This window comes from Colletes latitarsis, chromosome 7 (genome assembly GCF_051014445.1).
Source record: "Colletes latitarsis isolate SP2378_abdomen chromosome 7, iyColLati1, whole genome shotgun sequence".
Classification (NCBI taxonomy): Eukaryota; Metazoa; Arthropoda; class Insecta; order Hymenoptera; family Colletidae; genus Colletes; species Colletes latitarsis.
The window spans coordinates 11897501-11913218 of record NC_135140.1 but is presented as its reverse complement, the minus strand read 5'-3'; the positions used below and the strand labels follow the sequence as shown (position 1 = coordinate 11913218).

Sequence of the window (15718 nt, the reverse complement as noted above, 5' to 3'; positions counted from 1 at the left end):
ACTTGGTTTAATTTAGACGTCGTCTGCAGTCTGGTAACACTGGTTAGGTTAGAATATAGTCAATTCTAGTTCTAGAGCATTCCAAAACAAGAATTCATTATTGATGCGTGATCCAGTGTCAGATCTGAAAATGACGGACACTAAAAACGATAAAACGAAAGTAGATCTGGGATTATTAGAGGAAGACGATGAGTTTGAAGAGTTTCCTGCGGAAGGTACATAATTTCATGGTTACAAATATATATTCTAGAATAAGAAATGTCAAAATAGCACGATCTAACCTTAATTTCGTTGAATGACTTGGTAGATTGGACCGCAGTAGATGAAGACAACGAAGATATTAGCGTTTGGGAAGATAATTGGGACGACGACGATGTAGAAGATGATTTTAATCAACAATTAAGGTAATTTTTGTAGTACAAAATATATTAACGGAACTAATGCATCGGTACTATTTTTACTAAACATTTCAAGACACCTTTTAAAATCTTAATTTTAAATTATTCTTTAACTTTAATCATTTTTCCTATGTTTTTATTAATTATTATATGATAATTGTTTATATTGTAAAAGTAGCGATTGAAATAAAATGGAACTTTTTTTATTTCAGGGCACAATTAGAGAAACAAAAGGCTCAAAATGAACAGGGGAAAGAAAATTAACAAAATTACTAAATTATGAATCGGATGTGTTTAATCATAAGAATAAATATGTATTAGATTATTACAACTTTGTATACATTTAAATTTCATACGTATCGATAGACTTTTATTAATTGTGAAATATAATAGTTTTTCATAAATATTTGTACAAAACTTAAACATTAAATACGAATGTACAGTTTAAATGCATATAGTAACTAGTATGCACAACGCATATCATGTAACTCAGAGGAGTTGTGTTATTTTAATGGAAAAAATACTTGGCATTTTTACTTTAAATATGTAATCAGGTACAAAGTCTGGTTTTGAAAACTTCATAGTTCTTAATTGTCAATTGTCAATAAATTTACTACGTATGGCACATCAATTCCTTCCTGACTAAAATGTATTTACGTAATTCATAACTTTCGATACTACTAAATCATTTAAATAATTTACAGTTTTATAGGTATGTATTGCACTACTCTTTCTTTAACGAATTTAAAAACAAAATAAATTATTATAGAGCTACACTATTATGATCTACATGAAATTAATAGTTGCGATGCTAAAACATCTAGTATCTGTAGGTTCAAATCTATGTTAATCTTTTTTAATTCACAAGAACCAAGTAAGTATTTTAGAATGTTTAACGTATCGTCCTCACCAAATATCAATTTTACATCGCTCGGAATTTTAGCTAATAATTGTTTTAACAGTCTTTCCTTTATATTTATTAGAGGTTCGTCAGAAATTTTGTTTTGTACATTATGAAGAAGCGATGCATTACCCAAGCAATCAAAAATTTGAAGAACAGCAGTCTAAAATTGTATTCAATGAAAAATTTATCATAAAAATATAAATGATTATTATAATAACGAAGAAATATAAATTATTACTTGTAATAGAGGTTCAGTAATATTTCCAAAGAGTAACTTTATCCACCTAACAACTGCTTCTTGTTGTAAGGTATTGTTACTTTCAATTCCCGCTAACAATTCACAGATAATATCTATAGCAGCGCATGTTAACATTAAGTGCGAGTCCAATTCATCTATTTCTTCTGTTAAAGAAAAAACGAAATAATTTTAAACGCTTATCAATATTAAGACATATTCTAATTTACCTTCATAAGGAGCCTTTACAATTTCCCACCAATGAAACAATGCAGTATCGTTATTGCCATCGATTGAATCAACGGCTTCGTAAGCTGTATCTACAGAACAATACTCAATTCTTTCGTCCACAAGTTGTTGGAGTTCAATTGCTAAACTTTTCTACAAATAGTATAATAAGATATTTTATTTTTCAATTAAACATATGATGTAAGAACTCTATATGAATTTAATGTATATAAATAAATCTATAAGTTCCTACTAAAGCAAAAAATATGTTTTCAATATCTTTATTTTCCCATGTAAAGAATATGCTATTTTATATTGGAAAAATGAAATTAATAAAAATACTTAGTGGCTTCAACATCCACACGAGCAAAATTAATAACCAATATATTATAAATATTTTTATCACAGTTTATATCTATTTACCGATTTAATATCCTCGACGAACCTCCATGGTATATCGGCTAAAGGCATTAACGTAGGTAATGGAACATTTTCTTCTTCTTGGTCAATTTCGAAACCCGGAACAACTGTTTTCAAAGTGTTGAAAACACCGCTTACGGTTTTGGCCAAAAATCTGTCGAATCGAGGTACAACTACATCTGCCTTTTTACTAGCACTAGCGCTCGGTCGTAGAAAATGTCGTAATTGCGTTGGACTTTCATTACCCAAACGCGTAGTTAGAGTTTTTAAATAATTCTCTAACTCACTACGCCCACCCTCTGGTAATATTAAATCTGTCATAACATGTGTTAATTCTGGAATCTATAAATCATGTCTAATAAATAAGATAATATATTAGAAAAAACCAACAAACCAAAGTTTATATTTTATCATACCTCTTGCAAGCTAGCATGTAACCGAGCAAAGTCACGGTATTGTCTCCTGACAGTAGCAGTTGTTGTTTCAAAAAGATCAGCTCCGCGTTGTTCCACATCATCAAATTGAATACAATAAAGTAGTTGCTGTGAACCATCAGGGGCTGTATGAAACTCTGTCCATGGAATCAATAAATTTGTAAATTGACTACCTTCGTATACTACGTAAGATTTTTCTTCTACATGTCTGAAAATATCCCTATATCAGACAATGTTTGTTCCTTCCATTGTTAAAAAACAAACGCTTTATTACTCACAAAGGTGTATTCACAGTTGACTTTTGCTGTAATACAGTTCTTAACCTAGCAATTGTTGTAGCAAAATCAGTAGGTTCTTCATATACTGGAGATATTTTATCATCGTCTACTTCGGAATCTACCTCCGACATACTTTGACCCCAAAGACCTCTATGTTCCGTAGTTAAATTGTCTAAATGTAAAATAGGTCTTTTGTCATTTATGTTTAGCGAAGAATTTTTATTTTCAATGGTAGTTTTCGCCGATAGATCAGATTTTGGTTTTGGTAACATCCGTGGAATTATAGCTGCCGTTGAAGACGTTATACCATCACTTAAAGCATTGGATATAAATTTCTAAAAGAATCATTTTATTAATTCATAACAGTCGTGTGATTGATAATTAATTAAATTTTGTAACAATATATTGTACTTTTGTGCATATTGCGTCTTCCTTTTTAATTTCAACTTGGGCAACTTCTTTTGACAAGGGTCGTAATAAATCTGACATACTTTGAAACAACCAGTTTGGAGAACTTATTGTTTCTATAACTAATAATAGTCTTTTTGCTAAAATAGATAGTAATAATTTACATGGCAATGAACTTGTTAATTCCCATTGTAAAAATTCTTGTGCTAAAATATTGATTTTTCGCTGGAGCATATACTCCAAAGATTCTGCATTACGAGAACCAGGATGTAAATACTTAAATGTTTCCTCTATACTTGATGCTGTTCCTTTCTCTACCCGTCGCGATGCTCTATAATAAAATATAATTACTTTTCGTAATGAAATGCTTTATGAAAATGTATACAAGAATCTGTACCTGTGATATTCTTTCAAATGTATTAAGAACACGTTAGCTAGCTTATGAGTAAGCTTCACTTTATCTATTAAATTGATTTTATAAAATAATTTGGTCAATAATATTTTTAGCATTTCTTGTGCTTCGTCAGGAAATGATTTATCATTACTAATGGATTTGTACCAGACATCAATACATTTTAAGTTTATTTCTTTCAATATGTCATTTACTCTTATCATTCTTTTTCTTTTCGAGGAAATAGTTTTTGCATTAAATGTACTCGTTTTCCTAGATGATCTTTCCATCGTCAAAACATTATCTGTTTTCTGTTCGGTTGGCCTTTTAATGGAATTTATATGTTCGTTTATTTTTACTTTATCCTCACTTTTGTTACCAAAAGCATCTTTTTCCGGTAAATCATGTAATTTTAAACTAGTTGCTAATTTTGTATATAACCAGTTATTAAGATATTTTATATTAAGCGGGACATTTGCTTTCAATGCAAGTCGAAGTAAGAAACAACTGAGCCACACTGACATTATCACAATGAAAATAGCCCATAAAATAGAAACATAAATTGGTAGTGGTGTGAGACCTGCCCATTCTTGTATAATTAAAGACAATGAAGCACTTAATATACTCAAAATCAACAGTATCTGGTTCAACCAGCTCATTGGTATAACTTTCCCCATTGTAAACATAATAATAATAGATTTAACATTACGTTTTGTGCCAATATAACATAAATCTGCAATAGAAATATTTATATTGTTTCTCTGTAAATTTACTATATTTTTATATACTATTGCTTAACTTGTATTAAATATATTACTATGAATCAAGTTGTTATTAATATTATATGGAAAGATGCATAAGCCATAAGATATAAATGAAAATAGCTAAAACATGCGTAAAATTAGGTGTAGGGACTTGTATTATTTCTAAGTTATTATCCTGGATTGTTTAAATCATATACTTCGTTTTATTATATTAATAAAATAAGATCGAATTTAAAAATGTTCTTCTTTGGATTTTTTTGTAGATAAGAGCCCAAAATTTCATTTTGTCTCGGGCCTTGTGAAGATACACACGTATCAGTGAATGTAAAAATGTGTCTTAATAGATTACGATTAATTTTATAAAAGATATTTACAATAATCCGTTATTTAAAACATTCAATCTAAGATGGGGAAATATTATATACGAATTAAGGTTGACAATATGTAAAAGGTACTGTATTAACTCATTTGTAAATCCAAAAGTAAAAAAACTTCATATTTCAGTACAAATAAATTGCAAATACGGGCTTTACTTCCATATACATGTATATTACTGATAATGGTGGAAATGTTGATTAGTTATTTTGGGCAGTATGATAGTATTTGAAATGTTGAATGCAAAAAGCATTACTTCACAATTTCCACACTGATAAATTGTTTCTCTTCTTTTCTTTTGAGCTAAACAAACTACGCAATGTTTTTGAGCTTTTCTTGATGATGTTGATGGTATGACCATTAGAAAATGGTTGGAAAATGAATATAGTTATTTATATTTCCTAATCTAACATAAACATTCCGTTCGGCCACTGATCATCGTGGCACCTTGATCCTTTCATACTAGTGGTACGGTTTAATTATTTTATTGTTCAACCGCACTTAGCTGGTAAGATCTCAAAGGTGCCCGATGTTTTAGTCTCCGTTTTATGACAGGCAGAACCAGACTATTTCTTATAATTTTAAATACATGGACCTGTAAGACGAGTAATAAATACCAACAAAATTGAGCGTATGCATATGGCTCCGGTGATAGTGACCAAGAAAGTTGAGCGTATATATACGCTAATGATGCAAATGGGTTAATCTAGGATGGCACATTATGAAATAATTAAATGCACTAAAAGCATCAATTGTTTATCAAGAGACAACATTCGTTTTTCATTCCTGTTATTTTAATAAAACGATAAAACACACCTTATGTTCTTCAAAAACTTCTCCATTGTTGACATCTTGATTCCGTATTTAACCTCGACATTTTCGATCCTCGCTCGAATCCAATTGCAAAATTCTTACAAACTTGACTCGTTTCGCACACGGTTAACGTTCGCGTTTCATTACTTTATTTTCGTAACGTTTATTGATATTTTTACAAACATTTTATTTTTATTTTTTTTTTCGTTTCGCGGAAACACAGATTACCTACATCTTAATAAGAACAACGATCCTTATTCTCGTCACAATTATTAATATCGTTTCCGTTTCAACAACACGTACATATTTTTGCAATGATCGTCGTACCACTTTCGAGACACGAATGTCACTTTTCGCACGAGGTACTTTGTCCAATTACACTGGAATAATTCAATATTCAGTGCAACGACAGACACGCGTAAATAAATATTATATCGCGAGGAGGAGGTTACGCGAGTAAGTGAAAGTTATCTTTCTGTTGAAAAAGAATCACGCTGACATATGTTCTGTTATAACACATGCGTAACATGGAGAAACGTGTAAAACGATTGAATATGTATAGGTGGTATAGATACTAGGTCATATATACCCTTTAAAACAAAGCTCGGAGAAAAATTGATATCGCAACAAGATAACAATTTTCTTACGCGTTTGAAACTTTATATTTCAATTTTAAGTTTCAACGTTTGGTGCTGTTCTTTTTAAATCTATTTCACCATTTTGAACTCACGTTATTTCAAAAAGACCAAGTAGAAAATGTAGCGAATTCTGACTTGGATTTCTAACTATTCCCGTTGATATAAATTTAATAATTCATAATTATATTCTACTATGTAGATCAAATATCTTTTATACTGATATTACCTATCGTTTTTTAATATAAATCCAATATGGATATAATTAGTTTTAATCTACGTTGTCTATTGTATGTAATCTTATCTTATGCATTATACTTATCTTTCAAGTATGATTGAATTGCAATATGCTTGTTTAGCCTACTTCGGAAGAGATCCAAACTATCTGTTGATTTAATTCTGTTTTAGATGTACTGGAAAATATGAATTATGGGGAGTTATTTTTTTATAATGGTAAATTAAACTTTTGTGAATACTAAAGTAGTTTAGTAATCTTTAAAGTAGTATAAATCTTAAACGATTAGGTTCATGATAACGAATAAAATTTGCATTCAGTTTGTGTATTATTCGATTTCATTTCATTATGATATTTTTTGTGATTCTAATTAGCAATTGTTATATCAATTATTACGTCCTTTGTCATAGATAAAATTAAAACGACAAAGTGGGAATCCCAAAGCGCCCGACTATTAAAGTTATGTATTTTTTAGAATTTGGTAGTCATTACAAGTGAGGTGGCAACACTGGTAAAAGAAGAAAGAACAAGAGACGCTAACAAGACGCTTAAAAGAAAAAGAATGTTACAGTTACAGAAAAGAAAAGTTGAAAATGTTTAAGTTTAATTTATCGTTATATTATTATATGTACAATCAGAAATGTAATTCGTTTTTTTTGTATAATTAAGAGTTTAATAAAGTTCAGTTAAAACTTAGCAGTATTCAACTGTAACGTCACGTTGAACCCTTTTTAATTGGTACCGTTACAGACAATCATCCCCCGCTAAGCTTTATTATTAGTATACGTACATTCAGAAAACTCTCCTCAGCCTGCAAGACTGAACCGAACTTTTTAGTGTTTTTCATCTTCGATGCGACGTTTCGTCAAAAGTCATGCGTTATTATAAAAAAATTATGTTTTTGGTTCAAATACATAATTTTTTTATGTATTTGAACCACCGGGAAAAATTCTAATGAGAGATTCTACTGGTAGAGGCTAAAATAAGACGAAAATCAAGAACAACAATTTCTTAACGGAGGCTTCATTCAAATTAAAAAATTAAATTAAAAAATTTCAAATCAATCCGAAAAAATTATTTTTAGTTGCGGGACTCAATTACGATCATTTTTGGTGAATACACGTACCCCTGAATTCCTACCCACTTTCGAGAAAAATATTCGAGTAGGTACTGAAATTTTTAGACGAAATTAAAAAATTTCAATATCATACTAAAAAAATTATATTTAATTACAGGGGTTAATTACAAGCATTTTTGGTCATTAGACATACCCTCGAAATTCTAACCATTTTCGAGAAAAAAATTCTTTACCGAAAATCTAATTTCAGGCCAGAAATCGTTCCCTGAAATTTAATGTGTATCTTTAAAACGTCATAACTTTTGAACGGATTGACGGATTTTAATGTTTAAAAAAGCAAACGACGCGTATTTTGACGGAGAATATATACAAATTGCAAAAATATTCGAAAAGTTGGTCCTTGACCCCGCAAAATGAGAAAAACCCCATAAAAATGGTCCAATTTTCAAATAGCCATAACTCCTACAATTGTGAATATATTTCAATGAAACTTTTTTCTGAAGTAGAGCTCATGGGTACCTACAAAAAAGTATTAGAAAACTTTTCTGTAGGGCGTCAAACAAAATTACTAAAAATGAAAAACTAGTTTTAAGGAAAATCGACAAGGGGGTAGGTGCCTAAATTTTTCGACGAAAAAAAAAAATTTCAAATCGTTCTGGAAAAATTATTTTCGGTTGCGGGGGTCAATTACAATAATTTTTGGTGAATATACCTACCCCCAAAATCCTACCCACTTTCTAGAAAAAAATTCATTACGGGCGGAACTTTAAACGTTAATAACTTTTTAACGAAGCCTCCATCAACAAATTGGTATTCTTTATTTTCGTCTTATTTTGGCCTCTAGAATCTTCCATTACAATTTTTCCCAGGGGTGGCCGAACACCCTGTATAACAAAAAATTCATAAATGCTTTGTTTAGAAGCTATGACAAAAATATGAAATGTGATGTTTTTTCATTTACTAAACAAATTTACTAACCTTTGTTTAAAGAGAACAATTGCTAGGTGAGGCACGAAAAAATATTTTTAACGTAGAATTATGTGGATAAATATTTCTCTATCAGAGTTTAGTTTCTATCATTTATCTTGGATGCTGAAGTATTCTTTCTTCGATGATAACTTTTCGTTGTCATACAATTTTGAACTATTGTTCAAGTTCATGTTCAGTAAATTGCAAAGAGACTCACGATATCGAAAAAGATCGATTTTATTTTATTATAAATTTTCTTTCTTATTTTAATGTCCTGAATCTCAACCGAGTTTCAGTTCATATTTTTGTTACAACTTCTTAAGCATTCATGGATTTTTTGTTATATAACATTTTAGTTCTAATTTTACTTGTAGAACACACTGCTGAAGTGTGTTCTACACTTCAAAAATGCAGAGCACCCTGTATATGGCGAGCTCGTACAACAGATCCTAAAATTCCGATTTCTAATATTGCACAGATCATGTCAATACTTCCAAATGTTTCTCTCTTTTTATTGAAAATAATATAAGAAATCTCTAAAATATAAAATAAAAATATAAGCCACTGGATGGAAAAATCAAAATAAATAGAATTGGGTCACCACCTCCTGATGTACTCCTGATAGTGAAATCGATATTTCGATGCCTGAAGAAATTTACGTGCTATACCGTGACGGTTACAGTACTATTCAAGTAGCAAAATCAATCTGTCCCTCTCTTGCCTTTGACATTTTCAGCATGCGTCTGAGTTGCGGTGAGAGATAGCGCGCGATAGAGTCCGCCTAAACTGGCGCACGTCCACCCCATGCAGGTGTACGAACACGTGCATACGCGCCTCGAAGAGTGCGGGCTCTAATTTTAGTCGTCGAAGCGTCAGAATAAACGTAAGTCACCCAGGGGCCTTGTAAGGCTAGAAGACTCTCCCGGGGACCCCCGGCATGCTCTCCCCGACGATCGCGGCATCCGCTGTAGCCGGCTACCGACAACTCTATTTTTGCTATTTCTTTATTTGTACCGCAGTTTTGCTATTCGTCTTGGGTTACGGGTCGCGCGTACCTCTTTCTTCGAGGAAAGGGCTAAAATCGACCGTCTTTGAACTCAGGAGCTTACACCGGAATACGAAAAACTGGTATTTTACTACATGGAAGTACCGATTTACCTAAAAACCGGTATTATTTTCTTATCGTAATTATATTACCGAAACCAAAATAATTACCACCTTTCAACGATGATTCGAAAACGTTTCAGTTTATCGTATACTAGAATGGGATAGCGGACTTGATAATGAAGAGAATGTGAAATATAAATAAATGATGATACCGAAATAATTCCGGTATTTATTTCGGTTTTGGTATGGCTTTGCTGAAAATGATATTGGTATTAATTTCAAACTTTGAGCCAATCAAAGACGAATTCGTCTCGCGTGTATTGTGGGATTGAAATGCGTTTCTGGGAATCGCGATGAAACATCGTCGTTCGTTGGAAACTGTTACTTAACATCCAACGACGAGTGTATATGGATGGCGAAAACGGAGATGAAAGGATTCGAGGGAAACAGAGGAATCCATCGAACAAGATGCTACGTTTCAAAATGAAAAATTTAGTTCCCGCGAATGACTAAATCTTAGAGAATCGAGCACTATACGTATGCAGATGCTTCTATTCGCGAGAGGTTTTCGCCGTGATCTTTATCTAATTGTCTAATAGGAATCTGCACGAGACTATAGGAACAAACAGTCGCGTACCGCGTGCTATTTCTAGCGGCCTTTAATACAAATAAACCGTTACGTTCTGCGAATTTAATTTGCATCAGCTATTATACATGATTACGTAATTAAATTTATATCGACAATTTTGTATCTAGAAAATCTCGTAACCCTTAATTTTTTGTTTACCGTCGGATATATATTTCCCACCATAGAAAGCAAATAAGAATATAGTTGCGTATAGTTGCACGTAGGTTGGCCGTACGCCAGAATACACTGTATCCAAAGTTGAGTGTCACGAGATATCAAAACACAATATTTCTTCAGAACTTTTCGGAGTATAGATTCGCAATTTGTTCACGTCCGTTATATCATCGCGTTGTACGTTTGCCAAAAATCTTGGTAATCTTGGTTGATAAGGTTCACACAAACCGACATCGACTTATTATATAATACAGTTTTATTATCATTAATTATATGATATAATAAGAAGAACAAATACGCCAGGCAGCAATATGAGCCGACGTCGATGCGCCTGGTTAATGGTTTTTCATCGTATACTTCATTCTCGTCGATTACCACCTCGTGCGTATCGCAAATGCCAAATTACGTGCGCGTACGATTTCAAGAAAAGCCTTTGCATGTATTTTGTATGTCGCGTATGTGTGTGTAGGCGTGTGGGTGTGGGCGTGTGCATGCTTGCCATGTGAGTCTGCGTATACATGTTTACAGGACCGAGAAGGACTCGTTGAAATGACCGAGGAGATTATCAATAAATTAATTAACGTTAATAACAAACAGTCGTGTTGTATAAACTACAAAGTAAATTACAGTCTGATAAATGTGTAGAATAAAGGCACTTCAGTAAATTTTCGTTTCCCAAAACCTCGTTCCCCCTTGTCTACCTTCTTCTCTCTTTCTTCCCTCTAAACCCCCGGGTATGCCCATGTCTGCGGAAGTCGCTCTAAAATGGCGAGCATCGATAGAAAAAAAAAAGAAAAGAAAGCAGGTGAAAATCGTAAATCCTCGACCTCGGTGCAACACCTTAGAAGCACTTGCGGTGAACGATGCCTGGGCCGGACTCGTCGTACTCCTGCTTGGAGATCCACATCTGTTGGAAGGTGGACAGCGAGGCCAAGATGGATCCACCGATCCATACGGAGTACTTCCTCTCGGGGGGAGCAATGATCTTGATCTTGATGGTCGACGGGGCGAGGGCAGTGATTTCCTTCTGCATACGATCGGCGATACCGGGGTACATGGTGGTACCACCGGAGAGTACAGTGTTGGCGTAGAGATCCTTACGGATGTCGACGTCGCACTTCATGATGGAGTTGTACACGGTCTCGTGGATACCGCAGGATTCCATACCCAAGAAGGACGGTTGGAACAGAGCCTCGGGGCAACGGAACCTCTCGTTACCGATGGTGATGACCTGTCCATCGGGCAACTCGTAGCTCTTCTCGAGGGAGGTGCTGGCGGCCGCGGTGGCCATTTCCTGTTCAAAGTCCAGGGCGACGTAGCAGAGTTTCTCCTTGATGTCGCGGACAATTTCACGCTCAGCCGTGGTGGTGAAGCTGTAGCCTCGCTCGGTGAGGATCTTCATGAGGTAGTCGGTCAAATCGCGACCGGCCAAGTCCAGACGGAGGATGGCATGAGGAAGAGCGTAACCTTCATAGATTGGTACGGTGTGAGAGACACCATCACCAGAGTCCAGGACGATACCGGTGGTACGACCGGAAGCGTACAGGGACAACACCGCCTGGATGGCGACGTACATGGCCGGGCTGTTGAAGGTCTCGAACATGATCTGGGTCATCTTTTCACGGTTAGCTTTTGGGTTCAAGGGGGCCTCGGTGAGGAGAACCGGGTGTTCTTCAGGCGCGACACGCAATTCGTTGTAGAAGGTATGATGCCATATCTTCTCCATATCGTCCCAATTAGTAATGATACCGTGTTCTATAGGATACTTTAGGGTAAGTATACCTCTTTTACTTTGGGCCTCGTCCCCTACGTAGCTGTCCTTTTGACCCATACCGACCATCACACCCTGGAAAGATACGCAAAGACGTTCGTGATATGTTACGTTATAAGTTTTTGGTCGAGACCAGAAGTAAACTTTGGTGTCTGACGAACCTGATGACGAGGGCGACCGACGATGCTGGGGAAGACAGCGCGAGGAGCGTCATCTCCAGCGAATCCCGCCTTGCACATACCGGACCCATTGTCCACGACTAGTGCCGCAACATCATCGTCACACATCTTGATTTGTTTCTAACGTTCCTTACTGTGAACATTGAACGATATACATAAGAACGTGTTAGTTTCTTTATTTGGGTAAAATGCGGGTCTGATTGCTTATGTGCGAACTTATCAACGATGCACAGTATTAACCCTTTACGGACGCATATTAAAATAAACTCGACAACATATTTGTGTCCTTTTGGCCTGCAAAATTTTACACAGCGACGAGAATTAATCGTCTTAATTTTCATCGTACGAGAAGATAAAAAATATGCCCTTATCATGATATCTTTTTTTTTGTTGAATCTAAACAAGTATTTTAGTAAGTATTTCAAACTTAATATTTTAGTGACTCGTTTTATACAGAAAGTGCTGCATATGCTAATGGTGCAAATAATTAATACATACGTAATAATTCATTAAATTAAAAGAAGAGTAAAATTTTGATACTTTATCTTTTGGGATTCTCTAACCTTTGTACTCTAAAATGTCAATCAATCATTGGAAAAAATCTGAATAAACTTTATGTCGTAAATAACAGTTCATTAAACACAAATGACAACTTGAACGTTTCATCCTCTTTTCTTATAGTTCTGTTGATGGACCAGGAATAGCACTTTCTTCAACAGCACCTTGTGCTACGCTTTGTTGTTTTACTACGTATATTCTCATATATTTCAGATTGATAAATAAAATTACTAAATAAATTTTTTTATAACTAATTACTCTTTTGGTCAGCCTGTTGAAAAGCCACACCCTCACAGATTTTGATGGACTTGAAATATGTTATAAAGATATTTTGGATAACTTTTTCCTATACGTATAATAGATGATCGAATTCAATGTAACGATACCAAAAGTTTTTTGCAAATATCTTGGAAACTAAAGTCGATTATTTATTGTATGTATAGGAAAGAGTTATACAAAATATTAACCTTTGCAACATATTTTAAGCTCGTCAAACTTCGCGAGGGAGTGGTTTTTTGACAAATACATCATTCTTTCGTCACACGTATAAAACTTATCCGAAAATAATTTCAATACCACAAGAAAGCAAAGTTAAAATGTTTTACAAGTTCACAGCACGAAATCTGAAACCCGACTGCCTTTTCTGACACTACTTTCGCACTGAGAAACTTCCGTGTAGAATTTAGAGTTATTATTTCAGTTCAGGTCTGCTTACATTAGAACTCTGTGATGAAAAACAGACCTTGTTACTAACAATAAGAGTCAAAGAAGTCGATACGACGTAAAACATGAATTAAAAAGAAAAAAAAGAGTCAAACAGCCGCAATTAGCCGTTCAGTAAGCGAAATGTAAAGTCCAACAACTGAATTATTTTACTTAATGTTGATTTTTACCAAATCGGTAAATGGAAATCAACTTTTCTTTAAAGCATTTAAAAAATAATGAGCTAATGGAGAATTATATAAATTTTCAAATAATTACATCGTTATATATTAAACAATTATTAGTTTAAACTTGCGGAGGGCCGCAGTGGACCCCAATAATCCACTTAAGGGTTAAATTAAAATATAGTTTATAAATTGAATAAAGTAATTTTTACTGTTCCAAAGTATTCGTCCGCAAAGGGCATAAGTAGGTATTAAAATTGTGGAATTATTCTTTTTATTCGCAATAATGTTAATTTTTTGCGTTTTAAATCGATAAATGGAGAGTTGAATCGTGCATTGATCGCAATTAAAGAATGCAAAGCTTGAACATTGTACAAATTTAGCAATAAAAACGATTAGTTATTTTGTAGAATATGAAACTTGTTAAAAATAGTGAAAAGGAAGTTAAAGAAAAAAATAAATAAAAAATAAGTCGAATAGTTCTTTAATTATGAATGGATTATAAAAGAAAATAGTCGAAAATTTCATTGTTGACTTTTTCAAACTTGATCGAATTGTAGGGCGCAAAAAAAAAAAAAAAAAGTGAGAAAAAACCATAGTTTCATAAGTATACATATATGCACGTCACAAAATTATCGATTTTAAACCATCATGCACACATATGTTACCGTCAGATACGAAAGGGTTAATGGTGAACGAAGCAGCTAATGCAGTCAAGCAATTATACATGTAGTACAGTTATGTACTACAATTAACATCGTTTAGTACAATAAACTGTTCGGCAAAACTAATTAACCATCAATTGGAAAAAGAACGTTTACGAAAAGTATCGTAATCACATCCCCGACGATCGTGAAAGTACGTTTTTCATATTTGCATCCGAGGAATCCAATTGTGTTAATTGCGTGGAAAAGAATATGCATACTGAGGATCGGCAACGTCAGTAATAATAGAAGCACAAGCATTGGAGTCACATTCGCGTAACGGCACTTCACAATCGTCCAGGGACATGCAAAATCAAGCAACAACGTCCTCGACGACTGCGTTCGATCCTCGTACAGCCTGGTTGACATCGATCTTTTAGTCGTTAAATCACTGAAATGCGAGCCAATGAATCGCACACGAGAAAATCCTCGAGATCCACTGTTCCAGCGATCGTACGGATGAAAATCCAGGTTCTCGAGGACCGAAGACAATCCGTGGGCGTCGTTTTTTCGACCGATGGCGATCGAGGGAAAAAGCTCGCCGACAATCACACTGTTAATAAGCTTCTTGGATGGAAATTGCGAGACACACGTTTCGATTTACCGTTCACTAATGAGTCGAGAGATCGGCAACGATCGCTTAGGGTGTACGTCGTGCAAGAGACCGAGAGCGGCGAGTGGCACAGTGCCGGCTCTGTGGGGTCCCTTTATCCATATCGGTTCGCAGCCGAAAATAGCGATCCGCCCCTTAGATGGAAATCTATCGTGCCATTAACACTCGTCTCAGCCCGCCGCCGCAGCCTAGTCCTTAGCCGCCCTAACAGCAACGTCGAGAGGGAGAGACGCCGTGCGTCGCGACGCGCCGGCGGCTGACGGCCCCCCAATCCAAATAAGGACTCGTCACGCGTTAGGGCCGTCGCTCGTCGGGCGCTAATCACGGAGGGTCGAAGGGTGCCAGCGTTATCGTCGATTCGAGCTATCATAAACGTAATCTTTCGCTGATTACGACGCAGCATGATTATCTTACTCGAAAGTGCGTCTCTTTGGATTCGTAATCGAGCCAACGTACGATTAATTCAAACTCTATCGTTTTCAATAAGAACGATGGGAACGCAAACGTACCACCAAACGGGACCTTTATACAA

At 34.7% G+C, this 15718-nt stretch overlaps 3 protein-coding genes across 3 annotated transcripts in view; 1 reads left to right on the top strand and 2 right to left on the bottom strand.

The window, feature by feature from the left end:
* The first annotated feature begins 55 nt into the window (after positions 1-55).
* Positions 56-1029, top strand: Sem1 (Suppressor of exocyst mutations 1). The gene is made up of 3 exons (XM_076768809.1): positions 56-215; positions 308-404; positions 611-1029. Exons 1-3 carry the CDS (start codon positions 104-106, stop codon positions 660-662), a joined length of 261 nt encoding a protein of 86 aa, XP_076624924.1. The 5' UTR covers positions 56-103; the 3' UTR covers positions 663-1029.
* On the bottom strand, positions 747-6180 carry LOC143343671 (uncharacterized). Its single transcript, XM_076768808.1, has 9 exons — positions 5652-6180; positions 3703-4429; positions 3309-3636; positions 2898-3232; positions 2602-2827; positions 2189-2527; positions 1768-1918; positions 1541-1704; positions 747-1462 (listed from the first exon to the last, which is right to left on the bottom strand). Exons 2-9 carry the CDS (start codon positions 4380-4382, stop codon positions 1178-1180), a joined length of 2508 nt encoding a protein of 835 aa, XP_076624923.1. The 5' UTR covers positions 4383-4429; positions 5652-6180; the 3' UTR covers positions 747-1177.
* Positions 6181-11165: 4985 nt separating this feature from the next.
* The window catches only part of LOC143343849 (actin, muscle), a 5156-nt gene continuing 603 nt past the window's right edge, over positions 11166-15718 (bottom strand). Inside the window, exons 1-3 of the mRNA XM_076769142.1 lie at positions 15178-15718; positions 12407-12557; positions 11166-12320 (exon numbers count right to left, since the gene is read on the bottom strand). The exon at positions 15178-15718 is cut by the window's right edge and continues 603 nt beyond it. Of these exons, the coding sequence (XP_076625257.1) occupies positions 11316-12320; positions 12407-12532 (1131 nt within the window). The 5' untranslated portion in view covers positions 12533-12557; positions 15178-15718 and the 3' untranslated portion in view covers positions 11166-11315. The remainder of the gene's footprint in view (positions 12321-12406; positions 12558-15177) is intronic.